The sequence below is a fragment of the Numenius arquata genome, chromosome 9 (genome assembly GCF_964106895.1).
Source record: "Numenius arquata chromosome 9, bNumArq3.hap1.1, whole genome shotgun sequence".
Classification (NCBI taxonomy): Eukaryota; Metazoa; Chordata; class Aves; order Charadriiformes; family Scolopacidae; genus Numenius; species Numenius arquata.
Genome location: NC_133584.1, coordinates 33153586 through 33180893, shown reverse-complemented (window position 1 = coordinate 33180893; position 27308 = coordinate 33153586). Strand labels below are relative to the sequence as shown.

The 27308-nt window shown below is 39.2% G+C and overlaps 1 protein-coding gene across 1 annotated transcript in view; it reads right to left on the bottom strand.

Moving 5' to 3' along the window:
- EYS (eyes shut homolog) overlaps positions 1-27308 on the bottom strand; it is an 895325-nt gene that overhangs the window by 633122 nt on the left and 234895 nt on the right. The window contains exons 13-14 of the mRNA XM_074153627.1: positions 12013-12126; positions 10005-10127 (exon numbers count right to left, since the gene is read on the bottom strand). Coding sequence (XP_074009728.1) covers positions 10005-10127; positions 12013-12126 — 237 coding nt within the window. The remainder of the gene's footprint in view (positions 1-10004; positions 10128-12012; positions 12127-27308) is intronic.

Sequence of the window (27308 nt, the reverse complement as noted above, 5' to 3'; positions counted from 1 at the left end):
ATTCAAATAAAATATTTAACATAAACTTCTAAATCTGATGGTGATTACTACTAGAAAAAAATTCCAATGAAATTCTGGCTTCTCTTCATGCATTCAAATCAGGTTTGAACGTTGTTGGATTCAATGTGTGCTTTAATCAAAACTGAGTAATTGGGTTTAGTACAAGGTGGTTAATGGCCAACGTTAACTGCCTTCTGGTATACAAACCTAACATAGACCATACAACCAGCAATCTATGGGCTGTCAGAAGACTTCCAGAATAAATTCGCGCATCCTGTAGCCTTCTGTAGGTCTTTGCAGGGAAAACATCAAGACAATTCTGCGAGCCAGATATATTTCTGTGACAGCGATAGCCCACCCCAAGGCAGCTGGGCCCTGTAGCACCACTGTCATCATGTGGAATGTGATGTTCTGTCCTTGGAGGTTCTGGAGGTTCTTAGGAAAAGTGGTAGTCAGGTGCCACTGTGATACTATATTCAGTAGTTGTTATAGGGAGTTGCAGAACTGAGAAAGAGAATGGTGTAAAAAATTAAAAAATCAAGACAAAGAAAAAGGCCAAAGAGTGAAGAATTAAAAAATGTCAGCTGTGCTACTGAAGGTGGCACCAAATATGGCTACTACTTAGTGTGGTCATACTAAAACTGATAGTGTCATACCTTATATAGAACGGGTCTGTCAAAGAAGAGGGTGCCCAAAGGTAAATTTTTTTCACTTGTTAAGAACACATCCCACTATATGCTGGGAAATAAAATTTAGTAGCAAAACCTCTGGTAAAATGCTAGTTGGTATTGCAAAGGCAGTGTTGAACAACAGACTTTTTACAACATTATTGATTTGGTGGATTTTTTTCAGAAGATGAACCATCCACTATTAAAAAACTAGAGAAAACCATTCTTATGTAAGATTCCCCTTCCTTTCGTCAAATTCATTAATGGAATATCTGGGAGGGATGGAAAATGTGCACTGAGGAAGTTGGCTGGAGGCAGATTTTCTTATGTCAGCATTCACTCACTGATTGCTCATGTCATATAACAGGTTAATTGAAGCAGTTATAATAAAAATCTCAATGCAGCAGGAAATTCTGTCTTGTTATTCATATGTTATTTCTACAGGTGCACTCAGATGTAAAAAGTAAAAATTGTGCTCACTGTGCTAGCATATTACTGTTCATAGTATGATATCATCATAACATGAAACATCACTGTTTAGAATATAAATAGAAAACACATGCAAAGAAAAGCAGAAAAGAGAAATAGTTTACAGAAAAATACGCAGTTAAGGAAAAATTTGGTTAATTTCCCATGGTAACTCAGGTAACTAAGAATTTCAACCATGTTTTCCAGAGTCTTCTGTGTGTGTTTTAGTCACTGTATGAGCTTTTCTAGACATGATTGCTTTTCATTTTTTATTTGATAAGGTCCTCCAAGCAACCAAAAAAATTTTTAAATTGAAAAACAAGCCGATTCATATTAAATGATTTTGTTCCAAATTATCTACAATTAATTAAATACACAGTCACACCCAGAAAGATATTAATGTATGTTCTACATATATTATGCATGACAATTGGCATCACTATTGGAAAAAATCCATTATATCTAAAATAAAGGGGATAAACTGAAATACAGAAATAATCTCATAACACCTCCAGTAGAGCAATGATAAAGTAAATCCCATATAAACTAATTACATTTTGATTGAAGAATTAACTTATCTTTTTTAGAGTGTTCCAACTGTTACTACTCACCTTCTAATTTAAGCAAATCACGGTTAGTATTTGCAGATGGAAAACTATTGACGAAATGTGACATTTGATTTCTCACCCAAAAAAAAGAGATTTTGCTTGTTTTTTCAATGACTGGAAAAACCATTGCTACTGAACTATAACTTATTTGTTTTTCTTCAATGCAATTCAATAGTTTTTATGTATTAGTTTACCAAAATTTTTATGTAATGTAATTTGCAACATGATGAAACTTAAACAGTCTTTTCTGCACTCGACTGATCTTTTTTTTTCCCAGTGTTCTAACCTGATGTCCTTCCAGGGGAAGCAGGTACACTTAACAAATTAGATGTGATGAGAAACTTTCCTTAATAACCACAGAAATACATATTGAATATATTTCCATGTATGCATAAATAGTGTTTATTTTCCAGCATGTTAAGCTTGCGTGCCCAGCTGTGGGAAGCCTGCCCTTGGCAGCTTGCCTTCTGGAGTGTTTCTGAAGCCCAGCAGCCCGTTGGCACTGTCCCAGCTGAGTAGAGGAAAGGCAGTCAGCCTTTTGCTCTCGTGCCACCATGGGCCTGCTATAAGTCAGAGCTCTGCTGGCCAGGAGCTAAGAGAACCATCCCGCCCTCTCCGGTCTGCAGCTTCCAGGTTTTGACTTGGTTTGAAAAACCTTAGTGCTTTGACTAGAGATCAGATATAAGCTTGATGTTTACATGAACTCTGTCATTAGGGGACATCAGAGAAAAGAATACCTGGCTTTTGGGCTGCTTAAGGGTCGTTGATGTAGAACAAGAATCTGATGCATGAGATGGAAGTGACTGACTGTATCTGTGACTGACTCTAAAGATGGGTAAGAACCAATAGATTTCTCAGGCCAATTCTTTCCTTTGAATTGTTGAGAACAGGGCTGGAGATGATTAACGTGGAATGGATGATGGAGTGATTCGATGATTTTAAAATGTGAAGTGGTCCTGACATTAACTAAAAGCATCTAGGTCAGCCAAAAGCTGCCTAAAATAGAACAGCTTTTGCAGACTTACTGAAAACGAAGCTTAGAAAGCCATAGAAAAATAACGCACAGGAAGATTTTTGAAAGCACAAAAAAGGTGTCTGTCTCCTTTTGCCTCGTGATGGAGTGAGTTTAGCTAGAAGACACTGCACATCCTTTTATAATTTTGGTTTTCAAATATTCAGTGTTGCAGGGACCACTTCTTTAGCCACAATAGATACTACAGGATTCTGAAAGCTTATAATATGAGACATGCCAGAGGAAATGATACAGATTTGGTCTTCAGAAAGCATATGAAAAGGCTTACAAATTTATTTAGTCTCCCATGTAAAGCCTAAGGACTTATTTAAGTCAACATGTGACTGATGGTAGATTTGTACTGTTGATTCATACTTCCTTATGATAATGATAAACATGAATGAGACACAGGCAAAACCTGAAACAAGGATCATGTTACACACAGAGAATTCATATGGACCATAATATAAGTGAGGAAGTCAGACTAAGAATCTCATGCATATAAATTACAACAAAATACAGTGCTAAGTGCTAGAGCAAAAATCACTTTGGAATTGTTTTTTTTCTACCCAGTGTACACTGGTGTCACCTTAATCACTTTGGCAGTCAGGCACATATGCACAGTTTTGAAACCCATTTAATTAGTAATCCCTTAAAAAAAATTAAAATAGGCAAAGGGTTTGCAATGGACAAAATATAATCCCATCACTTATTTGAGATGAAAAAAGCATGCCTTCTCATCCCAGGTTACTTCAAAATTCTTCAGTTCCAGTGGCTTAGACTACCAGAAGAAATCCACCCAAATATTGAAAATGGTCAGTAACTAATACCTCATAAAATTGCCTTCTACTTCTGTATCACTGCTGAATTCCATACCAGCCCACCTGACTGATGCTTTGATTCAAGACATCTTACTACTTAAGGTGCTAAAGGTGTCATACTGTTTAGTATAAAATTCCCTATTTCACCTATCTTCAGGTTTTGATAACGCCCAGAATTAACTAGTCTGGATGTTCTGAGCAAGTATTTTTCTAATTTTTGAGGCTTGCCAGGTTAACAGACCTGGACTGCCTTCACCTATCTCAACTGCCAGATATTCTTGAAACCCCTCAAATTGACAAAATCGAATAACACATTGTGAGGGAAGGAGATGGCAGTGCCACCATTTGTCCATTTGTCCATTTGTCCGGTAGCTCTTGAAGAGGAGGCTGAGGGGAGACCTTATCGCTCTCTACAGCTCCCTGAAAGGAGGGTGTAGAGAGGCGGGGGTCAGTCTCTTCTCCCAAGTCACAGGCAATGGGGCAAGAGGAAATGGCCTCAAGTTGCGCCAGGGGAGGTTCAGGGTGGATATTAGGAAGAATTTCTTCACTGAAAGGGTTATTAAGCCTTGGAATGGGCTGCCCAGGGAAGTGGTTGAGGCACCATCCCTGGAGGTATTTAAAAGATGGGTTGACACAGTGCTTAGAGACATGGTTTAGTGATGGCTTTTTATCAGAGTTAGGTTGATGGTTGGACTAGATGATCTTAAAGGTCTCTTCCAACCTAGACAATTCTATGATTCTGTGATTTTTTCTATAGGATAATTACAGTGATCCTGTGTGTGCTGACTCCCACAAGAGGGCATTTGAGAGCAAGCTTTGATTTAATGGAGAGAGAGAGGTGTTTTCTTTGTTTCTCAGGAGCTGCTTCTCTCTGTCTGCCTGTCTTGCTCAGAGTAAAGGAAACTCCATGCCTCAGGCTGCAAAACTGCCAGCACTCAGGTGTGCAGCCTTCTAACAACAAAATCTGCTCTTGGGAGCAGAAGCTGCACGAAGACTCCCTCCTCCTCTCAAGACCCTGTCAGTTGGGTGTTCCTGTCCTGTCCTCTCCTGGCTTTCCTCAGTAGGAGAGAGCTGCTCCCTCCATCCAGACCTGCTCCCTGATGCCTGTATGGTGCTGCCTCTTCCCAGCCCTGCTCCCAGGGAAGGGGCAAACTCCTCAGGCTGGAGAGGGCTCCATCACCTGTGGAGCGCCACAGCCAAGGCCATTTAAACAGGCACCTGTCTCCCTCCCATCCAACGCTGCCCTTCCAACACAGCGTTCATGCATAAAGCATACGACACCAAACTGGCATAATGCCACCTGGCATGGCGCTAATAAATGACAAAACAAGCAAACAGCTAGGCCTAGGACAGTTTTGGTACCTGACCAGCTCGGATTCTAAAGCTAACCTTTATTTGGAAATGCCTTTTAACATGCTAGGAAAACAAAAACACGTTTGAAAAAAAAAATGAAAAGAAAAAATCAGCCATATATATTTACCAGACCTTTTCATATTTCACTTCCTTGATCAAGTCTCATCAGAAACATACAACATACGATCCACAGGGAGCTAGCAGATCGGTTGATGAACTCTAACTTGTGCCTCCTGGTTCACAGCTCACTGTGGTAGCCCAGCAAATACAGTTTCTGCCCTCTGCAAGGGGAGGCTCTGCTGTGTGCCACCCTGGCCTGTGCTGGGTGTCACTGGTTTAACCCCTGCACTGGGGCCAGTGACTGCAGCCTCCTCTGCTCCAGCTTCAGATCTGGGGTGGCCCCGCTGGGGGTGGGTGACACCCTACCCCCCCAGTCACTGCCTGGCAAACCATAGCCACTGTGTGCCTGGGGCTGGGGAGGCTGGGGGCCACAGCCAGGCTGCAGCTGGCAGCGCAGGAGAAGGATACAGCCTGGATGAGCCAATGTATAAAAATAACCCCAGCTGGACCCCTGACTAAGGAGGAAGAAACCCCCTCCAGGAACATTTTCTTTCTCTTGGGAAAGGGCTCAAGATGCTAAAGACTAGTTCCTAAACTCCCCGACTCCTTCAGAAGAATGAAACCATCATCTGTAGAACCCAGAGGGACACAGTAAATTTGAACATAACACCAAAGCAAACAGGTAGATATTAATAAGTTTTCCATTGTAACAGTTTTGACTGTGCTGTTAATAGAGATTTTCTGCATTCATTATGTAATATGGATTTCCATGTTACTTAAATATTAACTGGATAAACAAAAAATTCCTACATATACACTGGGTTTCCTTTTGCCCTTAAAAAGGTTTTGAGTGTGTCACTGTTACCATGGCAGTATATTCTTGGGCCATTTACATCAGTTCTAGAACTCAGAAAGACATGGAACATTCTTTCACCCATGTTTGCTTTTTTTGGAAGACAGACATTCAAATATTCAGTATTTTGCATCAAAGACTCTTTCAAGGGAGGCTGAAGCTGTTGTTGGAAGGGCTGGAGAGAGGAGACCTAATGATATCCACAATGGCTAATTCTGCATTTATTATACAAACAGCATAAGCACAGATGAAAATATTCAGGAGGATCTTTATCCCCACTTCCCATTCTAGTCAGTAGACTGGCTGATTTGTTTTCTTGTAGGAGCAGTTCTGTCTCACAAAGAAAGTCAATATGAAGCGAGATCAATAGCACATTCATGATGAATAGTCTCTCACACAGGAAATGCGGGAGAAAATAGAGATTTTTAATAATCGTAGAATCATAGAATTGTCTAGGTTGGAAGGAACCTTTAAGATCATCTAGTCCAACCATCAACTTAACTCTGATAAAAAAAATAACACCACCACTAAACCATGTCTCTAAGCACTATGTCAACCCATCTTTTAAATACCTCCAGGGATGGTGCCTCAACCACTTCCCTGGGCAGCCCATTCCAAGGCTTAATAACCCTTTCAGTGTAAACATTTTTCCTAATATCCAACCTGAACCTCCCCTGGTGCAACTTGCGGCCATTTCCTCTTGTCCCATTGCCTGTGACTTGGGAGAAGAGACCGACCCCCGCCTCTCTACACCCTCCTTTCAGGTGGTTGTAGAGAGCTATAAGGTCTCCCCTCAGCCTCGTCTTCTCTAGACTGAACAACCCCAGCTCCCTCAGCCTCTCCTCATAAGACTTACTCTACAGGCCCCTCACCAGCTTCGTTGCCCTTCTCTAGACCCACCCCAGCACCTCAAAGTCTTTTTTGTGGTAAGGGGCCCAAAACTAGACACAGGGGCCTCACCAGTAGGGCCTCACCAGTGCCCAGTACAGGGGGACGATCACCTCCCGAGTCCTACTCACCACGCTGTTTCTGATACAGGCCAGGATGCTCTTGGCCTTCTTGGCCACCTGGGCACACTGCTGGCTCATGTTCAGCCCACAGTCAACCAACATCCCCAGGTCCTTTTCTGCCAGGCAGCTGCAGCCACTCTGCCCCAAGCCTGTAGCACTGCATGGGGTTGTTGTGATCCAAGTGCAGGACCTGGCACTTGGCCTTGTTGAACCTCATCCCACTGACCTCGGCTCATCGATCCAGCCTGCTCAGATCGCTCTGCAAAGCCTTTCTACCCTCAAGCAGGTTGACACTCCCACCCAACTTGGTGTCATCTGCAAACTTACTGAGGGTGCACTTGATCCTCTCCTCCAGATAAAGATGTTAAAGAGAACTGGCCCCAATACTGAATCCTGGGGGACACTACTCGTAACCAGCCTCCGCCCTCCAGCCAGTTTTTAACCCAAATGGACTATTATGCAGTCATGTGAACTTCTATGACTTCAGCACAGGCCTGAAGGTACCCATTAAAATCTGCCCATAACTGTTGGTAACTGGTAACTGTTTTACTGTTGACAGATCTTGACTCCTTTTTGTCTTGGAATGAACAGATACGTTACTGGCAAACTGTTTGCATCAGTATGAATCTAGGATAAAGTATTCCTCCTAAGGAGAACATAACCTGTTCCAGGCTGCCTTGGTGACACTCACACATTAGTTCATAATTCTGTTTCTGTAATGTGGACTCCATCCAATGATCTGGACGAGGGGATCGAATGCACCCTCAGCAAATTTGCAGATGACACCAAGTTGGGTGGGAGTGTTGATCTGCTGGAGGGTAGAGAGGCTTTGCAGAGGGATCTAGACAGGCTGGATGGATGGGCTGAGACCAACGGGATGAGGTTCAATAAGGCCAAGTGCCGGGTCCTGCACTTGGGTCACAACAACCCCAGGCAGCGCTACAGGCTTGGGGAAGAATGGCTGGAGAGCTGCCTGGCAGAAAAGGACCTGGGGGTGTTGGTCGACTGTCGGCTGAACATGAGCCAGCAGTGTGCCCAGGTGGCCAAAAAGGCCAACAGCATCCTGGCCTGTATCAAGAACAGTGTGGTGAGTAGGACCCGAGAGGTGATCGTCCCCCTGTACTCGGCACTGGTGAGACCCCACCTCGAGTACTGCGTCCAGTTTTGGGCCCCCTACCACAGGAAAGACATTGAGGTGCTGGAGCAGGTCCAGAGAAGGGCAACGAAGCTGGTGAGGGGTCTGGAGCACAAGTCTTACGAGGAGAGGCTGAGGGAGCTGGGGTTGTTCAGTCTGGGGAAGAGGAGACTGAGGGGAGACCTTATCGCTCTCTACAACTACCTGAAAGGAGGGTGTAGAGAGGCGGGGGTCGGTCTCTTCTCCCAAGTTACAGATGATAGGACAAGGGGTAATGGCCTCAAGTTACGCCAGGGGAAGTTCAGGTTAGATATTAGGAAATATTTCTTTACTGAAAGGGTTATCAGGCATTGGAATGGGCTACCCAGGGAGGTGGTTGAGGCACCATCCCTGGAGGTATTCAAGAGAGGAGTTGACATGGTGCTTGGGAATATGGATTAGTGTTGGGTGGTGGGGTGGGGGGTGTGTGTGTGTGTTGTGGGTTTTGTTTTGTTTTGGTTTGGCTTTTTTTTGGGTTTTTTTTTCCATTGGTTGGACTAGATGATCTTAAAAGGTCCCTTCCAACCTCTGTGATTCTGTGATTCTGTGATTCTGTGATCATATCCCAAAGTAGTGTAGCTATATTTTCAAAGGAACAGTTTTTCCTACATTCCCTAGCTCAAACCGACTGTTTGCAACTTACTACAGAAGTTAGATGTTTTCCATTTTGATCCTTGCAGTATAACAGCAAGAGTTTTTAAAGTTCCTTCTTTCAAAATTATTAAATATTAAATATGCTTCTATTTATATGAACAAATACTTTGTAATCACCTCGATTATTTTCGTGATTGACACAAAATAGGCATATACTATGCAAACTCATGACAGCAAAGCCTGTTATCAAAGAAAGAGGGAGAATATGATCTTGTAGGAAATAGAGCATATCTCAGGTTTGTCATGCTGAATACTATTAGAATATGTTGGCATGATTCAAGCAAAATCACAGACATCCATGGGAACTGAAACTATTATCATTTCCATAGATTCTAAATCTCCGTGTATCATCTTACATTCCTTATGTCCCATCTGCCTATTTAACCATTAACTGGATGTCACTGCTGTTACTACCAACCTGAAATGCTCTATTTACTTCTAACTTAATTTTGCCTCCTCATCCTTCACCGCTCTACTTACTTCTTTAACCTTTCATTCTCCATAATAGATCTCTCTCATTTTTCTTTCCTCTCCATTGGTCACTACAGATTTTGAGCTCTCTGTACATATCTGTTTGGCTTTTTTATTACAACACCCACTGGTTTTGTATGATTTCTGAGACTGCCACAGCTTGTCTTCCTGTTACTGCTTATGAGTAATGCTGCTCCATTTGCCTCTGAAATCAGCAGCTGAAAGTCAGTGCGTTCCAGTCCCTGACGTCACAGCATATTAGTTGTTAAGATGGTATATATTTGGAGACAGTTTTATTGATTTCTGCATGATCCTGTTAGCTGCTTCTGGCAGAAAGCAGGGCCACAAGGACTGCTCCAGATGCAAGAGCTGTTTGCTTAAACCTTTTAGACACACAAATAATTGTGCAATTTACAAGCTATTTATTATAAGGATCTAATGGTATCTTTCTCGAAGAGAACAAAGTGCACTCTTGCTCAAATTGCATTCTTATTTCTATCTCGATCATGAGAAGCGTATGACTGTGATATGATCTTCTGAAGACAAACAGCATCAGCTATAGCTATCATAGACTAGGTGTCTTCTGAATTTTTCAGGTCAACATATAGTTTTGCTTTACATCAATTAATCTAACAGCATACGCATTGCTTTCAATTTTTATCATATTAGTAAGGAAATTAAAGCAGATCATCAACAGCACAGAGCACAGCTGAATTTATTTCTACAAATAAAAACACTGAACAAAATGCAATTAAAGAGAGTGGTGTGTTTTTTTTTTTTTTTTTAATTTCAGAAAAGGAAATTAGAAGTTTAATTATTTAATGTCTTATCCAGAGTTAAAATAAATCTTACCAGTAAATCCTGGAGGACAAACACAACTGTAGTCTGTGACCAGGTCTAAACAAGTTGAATTGCTTTTACAGAAGCCATAAGTACACTCATTAAAGTTGATTTCACAGTTCAGACCTTCAAATCCTTATTGGAAAAAAACAGAGCGCTATGTATTATTCAGCTGTATCTGTGCCTTCTTTTACAAAGTATGCCTTTGGATCCTTTTTTCTTAAAAATATATTGCTTTCCATTTACTCCTGTAAAAAATATCTTTAAGTCTTATGGAAAGATCTTTTAAAAGCTTTTTCTGCTCTGTCATTAATAAGAAAATGCGTTTGACCATCAAATATACTTTAAAAGAAGATAATAATTGAAAGAACAAATTTAGGATTCAGTATTTTCATTAATCTAGTTGAACTCTTTTATTAGCAGAGACTTAAGAATCTATATCTTCTGCCATTTTGAGAACATTGCAGATGCAGATAAGTGGTGCTGGGATTTGAACATCTGATTATAGTTTTAAAAATCAGCTCTCAAATAGCAACTTCTCTACATTTTCCTCTAGTTATTATTTCTTGTGTCATAGTGAATTTTAGCAAACTCAGAAGTCCAACTGTGTTTTTTTGTACTGAAAATTGCTGGAGAATCTCCACTCCAATATCTGACATTTTACACTCTTTTAAATGTATTCTAATTCATGGTCATGCTACAAAATTACTGTCATTAGTGCTGTCACAGGCCATGGCTGCAGGAAGACCATGACTAATGCTAAGCTATCAGCACCCTCAGTGCAAGGCACATTCCCATAATTTCTCAGACTGACCATGGAACCAATTTCCACTGATCCCTAAGTCATAAAACTTTAGAATTACCCTGAGTTCATTAATAATGTATACAGTAACAGTTCTCATTTGCATTTCGAGTTTAATCAGACCCATGTCTCATAGGTAACAAGTAAACCACAAAATTATCAATGTGGATGCCAAGATTTATTTTTTTATAAGTTGTTCAGGTGGAGTAAACAGCAGAATCATCTTTTCCAAGCTTAATTTTCAACTGCCTTCCAATATCTGTTTTGGCTTCTAATTTAAACTAACTAATGACCGAGGCTGTACTTATGAGAATTATTTGTAGCAGATTAATCTTTCATGATGAGTTTCTGAACATATCATCACCACTGGAATGCTTGTATTAATATATAAATACCTGAAACATTGTAAGCTATGAAATCAACTTACCATCAGTCTGTACTTAAAATGTAGTACTATTTGAAGGGTGAAATCAAAGAAGTATAAAAAGTTCAAAATGCAGAAACAAAGTACCAGAATATAAACCACAATCTTGACTTTATTTTTAACTAAAAATCCAATTTAAAAAGACATATGCATATTCCAAAGGAACTAATTTGTGAAAGTATCTCAGAAAGATACTGTAATTTTTAATGTTTTAAATAATTTCTGGTTTTCCTTGGATTACTTTTTTCTTGAAACCACTCATTTGTTCATACACTTCTGATAACACTGGGCAATATATATTTTTGCAGAAACAGACCACAAGTGCTGAAAATCACTTTATTTTTGTCTGCGAAATTTTTAAGAGATTTTTGTAAGAAGATGTATTACAGTCATTATGATTTGCTTGCTATGCTCAGTTACAAAGCTGCAAGTTAGTACATCAGAATAAAATATTTTCTTTGTAAGTTTATAGATTACATTTTCTGTGGATTTAAAGTACTGCATATTAGTGTTTTTTCCACTCCTTCAGACTTTGCTAAAATCATGAGGTTTTGTCTGAAAAAAAGTAGCACATACAAATATATCTGCTTCCACAATATATGAGCATGCTTATTTTATATGCAACCACCTTGGTGGACAGAGATGCAAAGGAAGCTTCAGAAAAGAATGAATAACTTCCATAAAAAGGAAATTTTAACAATGGTTTTGAAGACTGTCAAGAAGAGGTTTTGCAGGCTGCAGGCAATTTTGAAAAATTTCAAAGATAATAAAATAAATTATTTTGAACAACTTACCTTGAGGGCAAAAACAATCATAGCTATTGACATGATCCTGACAGACAGCACCATTCAGGCAGGGAGCTGAGTCACACTCATTCACTTCTATTTCACAGTACTGGCCTGAAAAACCTGCAAAGGAAGCAAGATAAGCTTTGATTTTCTTCATTTTTATGTGTGCCATTAACGTGAAACTTTCATTCCAAATGTTGTTCTGTGATTAAAACCAAGAAGCGTTAGAATGCATATTCCATTGAAAGGGGAAGCTGGAAGTCAAAACTCCTGTATTTTATTTACGAAGAATTAAATTTCAGTCATTTCTAATTCAATATTAAAAATACATGTCCTTATTGCTGGAATAAAGCAATAAATGAAGTAGGAAGTACTTCCAGAAAGTAAGACATTCATAACAGTATGCAGACAATATACATATTTTCGAGTGTTCTGCTTGTATTAGAGTCACTTTAGTATTTTCATAATGCTTTTTTTGAATTTTGCCATGTTAATATGAGAGACAGTACATCATTTATCTCTCACCCATCGTCTGTTGCTTTCTACTGCGGAGATGAGCAGTTAAAAAACGCAGAGTAAAAAACATGGAGGCCTAACAAGTACATGCCATTCAAACCAGGCCTTCAGCATGTTTAAATTAAAAATTAATTATAATAGGTGAGGATGCTGTATACATTGCTAAAAGAAGGAAAGTAGACATCATTGAAAAAAAAAATCCAAAGACAAACTTACAAAAGTGGTAAGATAGGGATAAGAGTGTCTTCACAAACAGGGAAGTTAACTGAAATTACCAGAGTGAGACAGCCAAAAGAATAGGAGAGTTAATTGAAGCTGCAGGACTGAGATAACCAAAAAATAAGGGAATTAACTGAAAATGCAAAAGTTAGAAAATTATAAAACTGCAAAAGTTAAACTTTTACGTAATAGGCAGATCGAGAAGTCTGTACCTTCCAAGTACCTCAGCCAATGGGGAAAGGAAGAGGGTTACATGTGGCCGGGGAATTAAGGATAAAATAGAAGCTGCATCCTCTGGAACACTGAGACCCCACAGGGGAATGCCCCAGGGGACTCTCCCTTTATTCGAATAAAGTCTTTGCAGGACTCTTCTGTCTCCTTTGTGAACATCCACCTCTGGCTACGGGATTTTCTGCACAAAAGGACAGGGTAAATAATTTTTCTAATTTCTTAAAGGTCTTCTGGAACATTGTGTTGGGTGCCCAGGTGCTGGTGGGGGGGCTGCAGGGCGGCCTCTGTGAGGAGAGGCCGGGGCTGCCCTGAGCCGATCACAGCCGCTTCCAGCCGCTTCCAGCCAGCTCCGATCGACCCACCACAGGGCACGGCTGAGCCCCACAGCCATGGCGGGGGTCTCTTCAGGAAAATGAGGTGCCCCCGCCTCAAGTACCTCAAGTACTGTGTTCAGTTCTGGGCCCCTCACTACAGGAAGGACATTGAGCTGCTGGAGTGTGTCCAGAGGAGAGCCACCAAGCTGGTGAGGGGTCTAGAGAAAAAGTCATATAAGGAGAGGCTGAGGGAACTGGGGTTGTTCAGTCTAGAGAAGAGGAGGCTGAGGGGAGACCTCATTGCCCTCTACAACTACCTGAAAGGAGGTTGTAGAGAGGTGGGTGTTGGCCTCTTCTCCCAAGGGAATCATGACAGGACCAGAGGAAATGGTCTGAAGCTGCGGCAGGGGAGGTTTAGATTAGAAATTAGGAAGAATGACTTTAGTGAGAGAGAGGGTGGTCAGGCCCTGGAACAGCCTGCCCAGGGAGGTGGTGGAGTCACCATCCCTGGAGGTATTTAAGAAACGTATAGACGTGGCACTTCAGGGCATGCTCTAGTGCCTGAGATTGTTGGTTTGTGTCTGTTTGTGGGTGGGTGTGGTGTGTGGTTGTGGGTGTTTGTTTTGTGTGGTTTTTGGTTGGGTTTTGGTTTTTGGTTTTGGTTGTGGGTTTTTTTGGGTTTTTTTTGTTGGTTGGACTCAATGATCTCAAAGGTCCCTTCCAACCAAGAAGATTCTGTGATTCTGTGAAAATGTCTTTAAGGAAGGACAAAACACCCCACAGGTAGAGTTGAGGAGTGAGGGGGGAAAAGAAACCCTGTGAAAAGTGAGCACCACTGTCAGAGGAGGGGGAGGAGGTGCTCCATGATACCGAGCGGCCTGTGGGGACGACTAGGCCAGAGCGGACAGCCACCCCACTGCCTGTGGAAGACCCCACACCAGCGCAGGTGGATGTGCCCTGAGGGAACTGCAGCCTGTGGAGAACCCGTGCTGGAGCAGGGAAAAAGTGTGAGAAGGAAGGAGTGGTACAGGAACTGTCACGGACTGACCACAACCCGTCATTCCCCATCCCCCTGGGCTGCTCAGGTTGGCGGGGAGGTACAGGAGTAGGGAATGAAGGAGTGAAGTTGAGCCTCAGAAAAAAAAAAAACAACAGGGGTTGGGGAGGTATTGTTTTAATTTGCCTTTATTTCTCACTATGCAAATCTGCATTAATTTGCAATAAATTATACTGATTTTCCCCAAGTTGAGTCTATTTTGCCTGTGATGGTAATTGGTAAGTGATCTCTCTGTCTTCATCTTGATCCATACGCTTTTCTATCTTATCTTCTCCCCCCATCCTGGTGAGGAGGTAGAATGAGAGAGGGACTGGGTGTCAGGCAGCCAGCTGTGGTCGATTCACCATACATATATAGCTTTGTTCTATGATTTTTCTAGATATCATCGCTAATCTTTGTACAACTGTTCCAGGCATTATTTTTAAAGTATCACATAAATAATTGATGGAAACTAGGTTAGTAATCTGTGCATACCTCAAAAGCTAAATGTACAAATATATATATTTTGATTTTTTTTTTACATTGGGTTCTGCAACTGATTTTTTATGTATGATTGATGCAAACTACAAACAAGGCGCTTCATAGTTTAATTGAAAGAATAAAATAAATCATGTCTACTTTTTTATTAAAATTAAAAAAAAAAGGTCCACGTGTGTGTGGTGGGGTTTTGTTTTGTTTTGGTTTGGTTTTTTTGTTTTGTTTTGGTTTGGTTGGTGTGGTTTTTTGTTTTTTGTTTTTTTTTTTTTTTCATTGGTTGGACTAGATGATCTTAAAGGGTCCCTTCCAACCTAGGTGATTCTGTGATTCTGTGATTCTGTATAAAATTAGAATGTTCCTGTTGGATGTTCTTCTTCTGTTCAATTTCTTTCCAAGTCCCTTAGAGTAATTATTCGAATGGAGAAAAAACATTCTTTGTTTATATTAGGTTCTCAGGACATCAACTGTGAAAGATGTATAGTGAAAGCACACCACTGAACAGATATTTCTTTATGTAAAGCAAAAAGTTTCCAATTTTTGTATTTTCTTAAAAAAATATTTTTAAAACTACCAAATAAAAATAAATCAATAAAAACAATAGTATGCTAGGGAACACAAATTATTTTACATCTTTCTTTCCAATTTTTAAATCATCTTTAATGTCCCTCAAACCTTATCTTTAGAAAACATTTAGAAGGTCTTCAGAATTATCATGAAATGTCAACCTCTGAGACATTTGTGAATACCAGAAAAAAAAAAAAAATAATGTAGAGTTGACTTTTTTGGAGAAAAGTAACAACAAATGCAGATAAATAATGGAGTGTGCCAGCGCAATCAATGTGTAAGTTCTTTTCGCTCTTTCTTGCAGAATTTATTTATGAATTCTAATATACAGTTAGGTTGTCACATAAAATACAGAGCACAACCTGCACAGAATACAAGGGAAGTCAAATATCATACAGGCTTTCGAAGAGTCTCCTCTTCGGTCTTGTCTTAAACTGAAGATTTTTAGAAGGCACTACATGATCATTACTATTTGGATTATTCTGAATTAGTTCATATCATGTATTTCTCATGATTCTACCTAACTATCAAAGAAACTGTAGATAACCTGTAGTAGTTAATAGGCTCATGGTAGAGGGTACAAATCATGCAGATGAATACGATTAGTCCTTACTTTTTGAGGTGGTACATGAGATTATATCACTCAAACCCCCAAAAGAATTCCCACTGCTTGAAAGAGTCCAACAAATGTTGATGTCTTCTTCTGAAGTAATTTTAGTATGACCCATTGACTAATGTTTGTTTTGTGGTCTTCCAAAACACAGAACCTTTTTTGTTGAACTGAGACTTCGTTGGTCATTGTCCTGCTTATGATTGCATAGTTGGCAATTTTGAAAGGTTAGTTTTTGCATGTTTCATATTGACTTGCATTTTATATTTTTATCTTATGCCATTTATCATAACAACTTCGTATTCTTCCAGAAATGATGCCTTGGTCTTGTAGCACACAGTGTCACCTTTACTTCCAAGGCTATACCTACTCAATCTGAGTCTTCCACTTGGGAATTCAGAGTAGGCAACTTGCCTATTGTGATTTGTGTCAACCACTAGCCTCATGGCAAAAGAAAGTGGAAAATAATAAAAGAAGAATGAGATTAATCGCTGTTGAAAAGGTATGTTGAGAGTATTGCAAACTACTATGTTTAACAGCAATGTCCTTTAATATAACTGTTCCACAGCATCTCCAAATGCAGAACTGCTTATTTGTTTATTCCTTATGATTTTATCATCAGAAAAGTCCTTTAGGACCAGCTCTATAGTGTAAGTAAAAACCCTCATGATGTAAAGTGGTAGCTGATAGCAATTTTATTTGTGCAATGATGGGAATGTGCTCAAGTACTCAGCTTGCATGTTTTATTTGCAATTCTGTGTAAGAAGAATTTTGCCATAAAAAAACAGATTCCAAAAAAGAGGAAAGAACTGTAAAATTTGAAAAGATTCACAAACTACTAGGTGGGTGCTGTGGTTTCAGACTTCCAAAGGGAAACATGACAAAATGAACTGGGTTTAAAATCTATTTTACATGACCTATATAATTGCCTAATGAGTCATTTAAAATGATTCTTCAAATTTTTAACACAAACAATCATTTATGAATATATTATGAGATTAAACATCATGAAAATGAAAAGCTGAGACGAAAAATTAGTTAATATAAATCCTTTATTATAAATTCTAGCAGGCTACATACATACATGAATTATCACAAGTTTAGTGTTTCTTTAATTAATATGGAGTTATTTCTTTAATGTATTGTAGACTGGAGCTTTGAAGAACACATCAGATTCCTAGGGAAGTTCTTAGTTGTTTCACAGGACTCATCAAAGTTCCTAATTTAAAAGTCCGTAACAGTGAGTTTGGAGACACAAGCAGTGCCAATCATGACATGCTAAAATTTAATATTTTAAGTTGTGCTACCACATCAAGTTAACCCTACAGAAACTGCAAAACTCTGAGACCAGAGCCTTTCTCAAAGTAGTAGTGAGAAAGCTGTGTCTTTCTTAAGCGCAAATATATAACTTCAGGGTTTTGTTATTTGTATCTGATTGCTCTACAGATGCACAATCAGACATTCAGGAGGAGTTCTAACAAGATAATTCCCGACAGCTTCAGATGATAGAATAAATGTTCAAGAAATTTGATTGTTAAAGACAGATTGGAAACTTTATTCACTCCTTTTATAGATATACAGCTTTCTCAGAAACCACTTCAAAAATCTTTTCTCAGGGGACTGGAATCTTTTCTCCAGTATATCCAATTTGGCTATCCAATACTTGCTTTCTCAATTCTTTCATGTTTTATTACATTCATTAATAGGTAGATAAAATATTATTGCTCTAGCAAGTTTATGTTTAGTATGTTTTGCATTTCCTTCTGCATTTTCTATGAAGTTTGGCCTATACCTTAGTCATTTTCCATACTGTATGTTTGAAATGAGGAGAAATGAAGCTTTTGCCACTTATTTCCTTTAAGTTAAATATTAAACAACAGTTGTTACTGTCACCACTTTGCACTGCTTTTCTTTCCTGCTAGGAGGAAGGTAAGAATTTCCTGATGTCATAGAGCAAAAGAGGAGGGATGGGAAACAAAGCTATAATGAAAAGAGATATTCCTTTAACACGGCGAGAGATAAAGAAAATTCTTCAGTATGTTAGCTGCTGTTGTTAGCCACCAAAATGTCAAGTTAACATCACTTTTATTTCTTATGATAAGGAATCTTCATGATTTGGCCTCTTTGAACAATTCTGTATGGAAAAGATGAGAGAACACTACTGTTCTGATAATTTCTCATCTTTCACAGTAGCAGTAGCCATCTTTTATCCTGTGTTCAACAATGGGGAGGTCACCCTACTAAAAGAAAAGGAAATAGGTAGACCAACTTATTAAAAGTGCTCAATAATGGAAGAAAAAAAAAAAAGTATTGAAGATCTCGCAACATTTTTCTACAATGTAGCATTATATCTCAGAAGAAAAACAAAAAGGAAAAAAAAAAGAGCTTTTTCAGACTAACAAGAGACCCACACAAATCACAAGGGAAAAAAGGTCTCACTTTCTGAGAAACCCTAGTTTAGAAAGCAATCCTGTTAAAATGTGATTGACAATTTTCTTCCCTACAAAGATATTCTGTACCATCACTTCTGTAGAGCTCATGAGAAGATGCACAGCTCAGTTTACCTCCAAAGATTAGGCAGCTGAGATCTCTTGTTAGATTTCTTTAAATCAACATTGAAAAGAAAACCATCATCTTCCCTTAGAATGGAGAAAATGCCAAAGACAAAGAAAGAATTAAAAATACCAGTCAGAAAAACAAAATAAGATTTTTCTCAGAAATGCAATCTGAAGATTGCCATCTCTGAAGTATCATTCCAGTATAAACAGTATAAACAATGGCTTGGAATTAAGTTAGATTTTGGATAGGTATTGGCAAAATTTATGGCAAGAGAAGTTGCTATGCTTTATTTTCAGAGTGATAAGAAATTTCTAAGAATTCAGAGAAGCACAGGAAAAGTAAAACTGAATTATGGGAGACACTTAAAAGAATTCCCTAAAGGAAGGTAGACTATGTTCATATCTTACATTTATATTGTTCTAAGTTATGACCAGGATGACCTTATCCTAATCATAACACTAGGTATACTTAAGGAATAATAATAACAGCAAATTAGGATTCTACGCTTAGGAGTAAAATAGAAAATATATTCAGACTTTCATCAAAGGGAAGGAAGTTACAGGAGAAGAAGCAAAAAGTTAATTTTGAAGATATGAAATGGAAATCCCATAATTTTATAAAAGGTCCATATATACTTGGATTAGACAAGCATTAAAAAAGGAAAGAAATTGAACAAAAATTCTGCATTACCAAAGTCATCAAATCAATAAACTAGAAGACCTAGCTGTTGTAGTTTAACTCTGGCTGGGAACTAAGCACCAGATAGCCACTCACTCACTTCCCCTTGGCAGGATAGGGGGAGAATTGGAAAGATAAAAGTGAGAAAAAACTCATAGGCTGAGATAAAGACAGTTCAATAGGTAAAGTAAAAGTTGTGCATGCAAGCAAAGCAAAACAAGAGAGTCATCCACTGCGTCCCATCAGCAGGCAGGTGTTCAACCACCTCCAGGAAAGCAGGGCTCCATCACCTGTAACAGTTACTTGGGAAGACAAACGCCATAACTCTAAACTTCCCCCCTTCCTTCTTCCTCCAGCCTTTTATTGCTGAACAAGATGTCATATGGTATGGAATATCCCTTTGATCAGCTGGGGTCAGCTGTCCAAGCTTTGTCCCCTCCCAACTTTTTGTGCACCCCCAGCCTACTCACTGGTGGGGTTTGTGAGGAGCAGAAAAGACTCTGTAAGCCCCAGTCAACAGTAATAAAAACTTCCCTGTGTTGTCAACACTGTGTTCAGCACAAATCCAACACATAGCCCCATACAAACTACTATGAAGAAAATTAACTCTATCTCAGCCCAAACCAGCACACTAACCAAGCTTTAACTTTTAAGCTACTGAGAATATAAACTGAAGTGAGTCTGCTCATGTTTCTAATTTATCAGGAGATAGACTCATACTGCATTAGGACCGTCTGTCTCTAACAACATTTCCAACCTGGCAGGAGCAAACAATCTTCAGCACGTCTTGATCCAATGTGCGGTTCACATACTGATTAAATGTGTAGTATTATTTATGATTATTTATTTATTATTTAGTTATATTGTTTATTTATATTTATGGAAGAGTAGTTTTTAATCCTGTGAACAATACCAAGATGGAGAAAATTATTTGTGACAAGTGAATAATTATTCTCACATCATAGGTTGTCCTCATTTACTTCTCTTATGTTTTAGTTTACTCTTTAACTTCTTTATTTATTTTGTTCTGTTCTTTATATATTACTTGGGTTTGTATCCTTGCCTGTTAACAGGCATTAGTCAAATGACCAAAATGTGACAGTAAAAATGTAGTTCTTTAATTTTTAATTTTGGATAAATAACAGGGCCGAGATTCCTTCGCCACACACTTTAAATTTTATATTCTTGGTTCAAAATTTTTTCTAGACCTTGCTCACATGGAATCATAAAAGCAACCCAAGTCAAAGTAAAACTTCTTTATTTCTATTAGCAATCTTAATTTGGGTATGGATTTCCCTAGAGAATATTGGGAGAAAAAAGAAGAGGAGGGATGGTTCTTAGTGATTGTCACCTCCACAAATAGTAGCTGCTTGTAGCACATGGTCCTTCAGCCTTGTAGATGATCTGTTTGATTAAACCTGCATTTATCTCAGTTAATCTTTGTATTGCTGCACCCTTAAGGTAAACAAAAGTGTATTGGACAGGGTAATAGCTTACAAATTCACTACCGTATGGACATAATGGGATACGACAAGTTTACTGAGTATAGGTCATGGTACTTTGATGATAGAATCATTGATAGCTCACATATTGCTAAAAATTGAACCACTTAACAAAACCATAAGATTGATTCTGCCCTCACTTACACCATTGTAAATCAGAGCAACACAGCCGAAATTCAGTGCAGTATTAGGCAACTGCTGTAAAACCGGTGTATGTGTATTAAACCATACCCTATGATTCTTCAAACAGCACGGTCTTTCTGAGCAAAACACAATGCTCAAAAATTTTATTTCTTACACAGTCTTAAAACTTCTGTCCTTGGAACCTATTAGGCATTAGGGCATGATGCCCCTGTTAGGGCATTAGGCTTGAATTCCATTTTCCCAAGTTTATAATGATTAACTCCATAGTAGCTGAATCTGTGGCTGTCTGTTCTTGTATCAATAATGCAATCTTTTCTAAACATCAAGGAACAAATACAGAAACATCATCACCCCGGACATCCCAAAACACCGTCCTTCTAAGGCACAGCATCTGAGAGTTAGACCAGCCTACGTTCAGAGTAGAAAGTCATTGCGAGCAGCGATATCATCTTCTGAACAGATTTTTCAGGTAAGGATTAGGAGGCAAAGAAATAGTGGGATAGGAGAGAAAAATGGGTTTGACCACTCCTTTTCTTTCAAGTGTTACTTTCTTCCTTGTTTCCTGTGCATCAGGGAGGAGCTATGAATTGGGAGGAAACAAGAAAATTCTCCCACTCACCCTGCCTACTGCCTTCCAAGTCCCTGTTCTTTCAGACCTGCACCTGTAGATGGTGACCAGCAGAGACTTGCCAAATCATCAGGGAAATTTGAGGGAAAAAGACAGTAAAGAGGTGACTATGATGCAAAGTTAAAGGAAGGTAGGAAGGAGGACAAATTCTTTCAAGTAAAGTCTTCTGCTCTGTTTACTGTATCCCACACATGGTTCCTCCAGTTGCCTACCACAGCTACCCTCCCTACTAGTTTCTGTGTTATTTTTCTGTTTTACTAAGCTGTTACTATGAAATGACCCGTTCAGTGGCTTTTTCTCTCTCTAAATAACCTCCCTTTAATCCATCTCTAAGGATTCTTTAAATAATTCTTTAAATGTGGCCCATAAAAATAAATAACTGAAGTCTATGCTGGTAAAAGCTTTCCTCAACAGACTGTCTTGTAGAAAAGAACGAATAGATGGAGCTAATTTTGCAGAAATACATCACAATGTGAAAAATAATTTTGCTTTCAGGTGAAATTATTGAGCATGTGAAATTGTTTTATGCATTATGTTATGTGATTAGAGACTCATCTCCACACATGCGAAGGACCACAGAGGCACGATGGCATGTGGGGGCACCCCAGTGCCCCAGTCAGGGACACCAATCCCCACCTTGGCTCCCTGCCAAGGGCTGCTCCAGGGCTGCCTCAGGCCCTGAGGCCAAGGGACACCCCTTGGCACAAGAGGTCTGCAGGGGCAGCACCCCAGGCACCTCACAGACTGTAGAGGATCACTGCCCAGGAGTATGGGGCTCATTGTGGGGTGAGGGGAAAGAGGATTTGGAGATTGTACAAGATTAGTTGCAGGATGTTAAGAGGAGGAAAAAATGGAGGAAAATGGATGGATAAGGGTATAAAAAGTGCTGATGACCTGTAGACAGATGCTGGTCAGTGTGTGTGTCTGACCATGTCCTGTGCCTTATTATTAAACTCAATTTCTAACTCATTTCCTAGACAGGGGACTCTATTCTGTGCACAGTTGTGTGGGTCTGTCTGAATGCCAGCAATGGGACTGGGACGGTGGGTCAGAGGGGCCGTGTGCCCAGGAGCTGGCAAATGGAGAGACTTTGGTGAATGGGCATGGTGTGGGTGCTTACGTCCAGACATTAGACTGGGGCATCTAGGGAGCAGGATAAGAGAGCTGTGAGCCAGGTATTGGACCTGCCCTAATTCTGGGCTGGCTACTTGAGAGACCAGAAGGTCTCCAAGTTGGCTACTGGAGGGACCAGGAGCTACAAGTAAGTGATTGAGGAGACCATGAGATTTGCGGGCTGGGTCCTGATGAGGCTGTAGGTCTGGGCCAACTACTGGAGAGATGCATTTGCATGTGTCTGTGCAACTGGAAGACCAGGGACTCCTGGGGCCAGCTGCTGGGTAGTCTAAAGCCAGTTAGTGTAGGCATCCATGGGGTGTGTATGTTTGTGCGCGTGTGTGCATACACATGTGTGTCTGAGCATCTGTCTGTGTGTGTACAGGTCTGAGCACCAGCAGCTGCTGTGGCATGTAGCCTTGAGCTCTTATTCCCAGGTACCAGCAGCAGGGGAGAGTAGGATCCAGGGGCAGCAACCGGATAGACTGTCTAAGCCCAGCTGCTAGGGCCATCTATGTTGTATGTATATACATATATGTATAAATATTTTCCTGTAACTAACTTTAATCTTGGTTGAGCAGAGAAGGGAATAGAAGGCTGTTGGTGCTGTTTGTGTTCGTGCAAGTGCTAGGTTTCCTATCGGTGTTGGTCTGTGTGGCTGGCCATGAGTATACATACATATGTACTGTATTTGTGTGTGTGTGTGCCTGTTGGGAAAACCTTCCCAGCCTTGCTACTGGCTGGACCTGGGAGCATGGGACCGCAGCAGTGTCACCATTGTTGGGCTACTTGCTTCAGCAGCTCATATAAGGTCAGACCTGTCTCCTTAGGGAACGGTGATTTGTTCTAAATTTCAGCACTTTTCAGCAAACCACAACGGCACAAGATCTGTGTCCTTGGATGTAGAAATGCAAAGTTTAAATCATGGATATTGTTGGGTAAACTTTGAGCCACTCAAGCTTTAACTTAGATCGTATTCCACTTTGTGACAATTTTAAGTATATGGGTGCCTGGCTAAAGCTGGAAACAGCGGAAGGCGTTTAACTGCCGGTTTAGCCTAGAAAAACAGAGCTAGAAATTCAGTTTGGCAGATCTACAAAAAACCAAAAAAATTAAATTTGCTTTCACTATGGGAAACACTAACCCACTTACTCCTAACTTACATATGCCAGATGAAGACAAAATAAATTGATATTCTCATAAATACCAAGGAGAGGTGCAAGATTTAATCTGAGGTATGATGAAGAAGTGTTCTAAAGGGCCTACAGTGTGAACCAAGACCTATATATTTTAATTTGGTTTGGTGACACTCATTACTAAAGAAACTTGAAAAAAAAAAAAGCAAAATACTAAAACCACTGAAATGAGCTGATACTTTCTACATTCTGACACTTCCCTAAAGTTAATTGATAACTAGCTAACTGGGTGGAAGCTAATTCAGATTGAAAACGTAGTTATCTGTAGTCTGGCCCAAAAAACATTTGTTTTTTTTTTTTTTTTCCTTAAAAGGGCAGAAAATTACCAAGCACAGAGAAAAGCACTTCATTCTTAAAAATGAGAAAAAAAATGCTTTTCAGTAGTACTCTCCTCTTTCTTAGCATTCCTTATTTCAGAAATTATTGCCTGAAAACAACACTTTGTAGAGCAAAGTGCTCTACACTAACAGAGCTACCAATAAGTGTATTACTTAGCTATTTTTTTTTAATAAATATTTAACATTCTTATAGTTTTTGCTAGTAGTATGAAAATGTTTTCAGAACTATTCTTGCCCTTTCACAATCAGGAAAAACCCACACATTTTGATCGTACCTTTGGCAACAGTCCTACCATTGGAGAGAGTCTGAAATCTGAGAATATTACAGTGACACAAGAGCTCCCAGCCCTCAACATGTCTGCTTGGGACATTGCAGCTACTCTCTGTGACAAGTCATGGCAGGGACACTCTTTCTCAGGAGGGATGTAAATGTCCAGTGTCCGTTCCTGACATTCTGGTGATATTTGTTACAGGAGCACTAGTAGGCAAGGGGAAATATCATAGGGTCAAACACAGAGCTGGAGATAGCAGAGACTTTTTTAAAGCTTTTCATTCTATAGTTCACTTCATGCTGTTGCAGCTGTTCAGAGATGCCTTTGGAACTGGGGTTGTTTAATCTGGAGGAAAGGATGCTGAGGGGAGACTTCATCACTCTCTACAAGTCCGTGAAAGGAGGGTGTAGAGAGGTGAGGGTCGGTCTCTTCTCCCAAGTCACAGGCAACGGGACAAGAGGAAATGGCCTCAAGTTGCACCAGGGGAGGTTTAGATTGGATATTAGGAAAATATTTTATACTGAAAGGGTTGTAAAGTATTGGAATGGGCTGCCCAGGGAGGTGGTTGAGGCACCACCCCTGGAGGTATTTAAAAGACAGGTAGACATAGTGCTTAGAGACATCGTTTAGTGATGTTTTTTATCAGAGTTAGGTTGATGGTTGGACTTGATGATTTGAAAGGTTCCTTCCAACCTAGACAATTCTATGATTCTATGATGCTATTACAAACATAAAAGAAGGAAAGGTAGGGAAGAAATAAAAGGTATAAGTTGAATCTGTCTTTAATAGAGTCGTTTGGTGTACACAGTGTGAATTATACACTCTGAAAGATTTGAAAGGAAAACATATTGATAGAATTTTATTTCTTTGTCTCTTCCTTGTCACATCTTTAAGAGAATTTGCTCTACAGACAGAAAACAGTTTAAATGCAGTTTGTATTTGCCCTGATTTGTTTCTGCTGAAGTAGATTATTAATTTTCAATATAATATTATATACTTTGAGGATGTTTATTTCTTGTTGATCAGAATGTCTACAGATGATGCCTCTCACAAACATCAATTAGCTATCTTAATGTGCTGGAAGAACACGAGGAAGAGAAAGCTATATTTGCTTTATTTTTAAATCAAGAATGAGTTAATAGGGAAGTTTTTAACTACATTATAATCCATGTATGTACATTTAATTACCTACTTTCCATATAGTAAAATCAAGTTAGACATTAATTCAGAGCACGTAACAGATGATGCAGCTGCTACACAACTCTTCTCTACACTGAAAAATCAAGGGTAAAATATGTCTGAAATATGAATTAAAAATATTAAATTAACTTCAATTATTGCAAGGAAGAAATTGGTAACTGGCCGTTTCTGGGCCTGCAGGTCTGGAAAAATATAGCATAATTATTTACTAAGGATATAGTTTCATCAGGTTTTTTTGCCACTCTTACACCAAAGTAATTAGTTTTGGCTCTCAGGCTTTGTAACTCCTTATTTAGACTTCATCCTCAAGACAGGGATGAGATCTCTGTTTCCACCCGTACTAGCCATAGTTTTCTCAGCTAACGGAAAGGTAAAATAAAGCATAAATAGTCAAGAAAAAGAACAAGATTCACTGGGAAACAATTTTGTGAAAGCAATATTGCTTGCAAGAGTCTTCTGCATATGTGAAGTTGTTTAAAAAACAGAGTTATTTTTGTAGAATTGTAGATATTCCGTGGACATATATGCAGTCAGCTCACTCATAATCATATTTCATATGTTAAAACATCAACATTATTTTGTTTTTCAGAGACTAGTGCCAAGAAATAAATCATAAAAGGAAAACATATTTTCAGTGTTTCATACATAATCCAAGAAACTCTAGGTCACATCTAAAAAATGCAGTTATTTCAAGAGAAAATATGGAATGAAAATCTGTTTCTAATATTTGGTACTTGAGAATTATGATTCCACCTAAAAAACATGTCTAAATAATTCCTTCTTATTTTTAACAGAAGGACCACAGCCACAGAAAAAATAATCTGTATTATGAATATGTCAGAGAAATGAGAGACTTCCTGAGCCCTTTAGGCATCCTCCTTAACAAGAACTCCCTGGATAATTAAATCTATTAGATAACATCCTTACTCACTGAAGGCAAGAAATCTTTGCAATTACATTTTATTTTTAATAATGCACCTATTTGTAAAAAGGAAACAATATATGTCTATCTTTTGTATAACTCCATTAGTTTCTACAAAATTACACTAATACAAATGTGGTCTAGGATCAACTTCCTGGGAGTTTGAATGCAGACACTTTACATCAAAGTAATAGTTTCAGAAAGTGGTAAGGCTCCTAGACATTTTCCAAGGACGAAACCATAAAACTGAAAAATATTTTATGTTACAGTCTCTAAAGTCTCAACTCTTAAAATGTCAAACTATGCCAGATACTAATGTAGGTTATTTGTGAGTCTCTTGCACACAGGTTATGCACTGAAAATAAGGTGCATTTGGACACCGAACTGTCTACACGTCCAGCAATGATGTGTGAAATCTCCTTGTTGAGATCATATCCAATGCAAGACCATTACTTCATTCAAAACTTCCCCTAAGAACAAAGGAACAACAACTCAATCCACAAGAACTGGTTGGATAAAAAACTGGAGGAATGGCACAGTATTTTCTATTTCAAATGCATATTGACAAAATAAAGGAAGGGTCTTATTAAAGGAAAGCACTGCTTTTCAAGAAGATGTAAGTAAGAAATTTTTTATGGTGAGAACATTCACTGGAACAACCTCCTCAGGGACATGGTAGAGCCCTCATCACTGGAGGTTTTCAACATGTGACTGGACAGGGTGCTACATAATCTCATCTAGGCTCTGTTTCCCATGAAATGT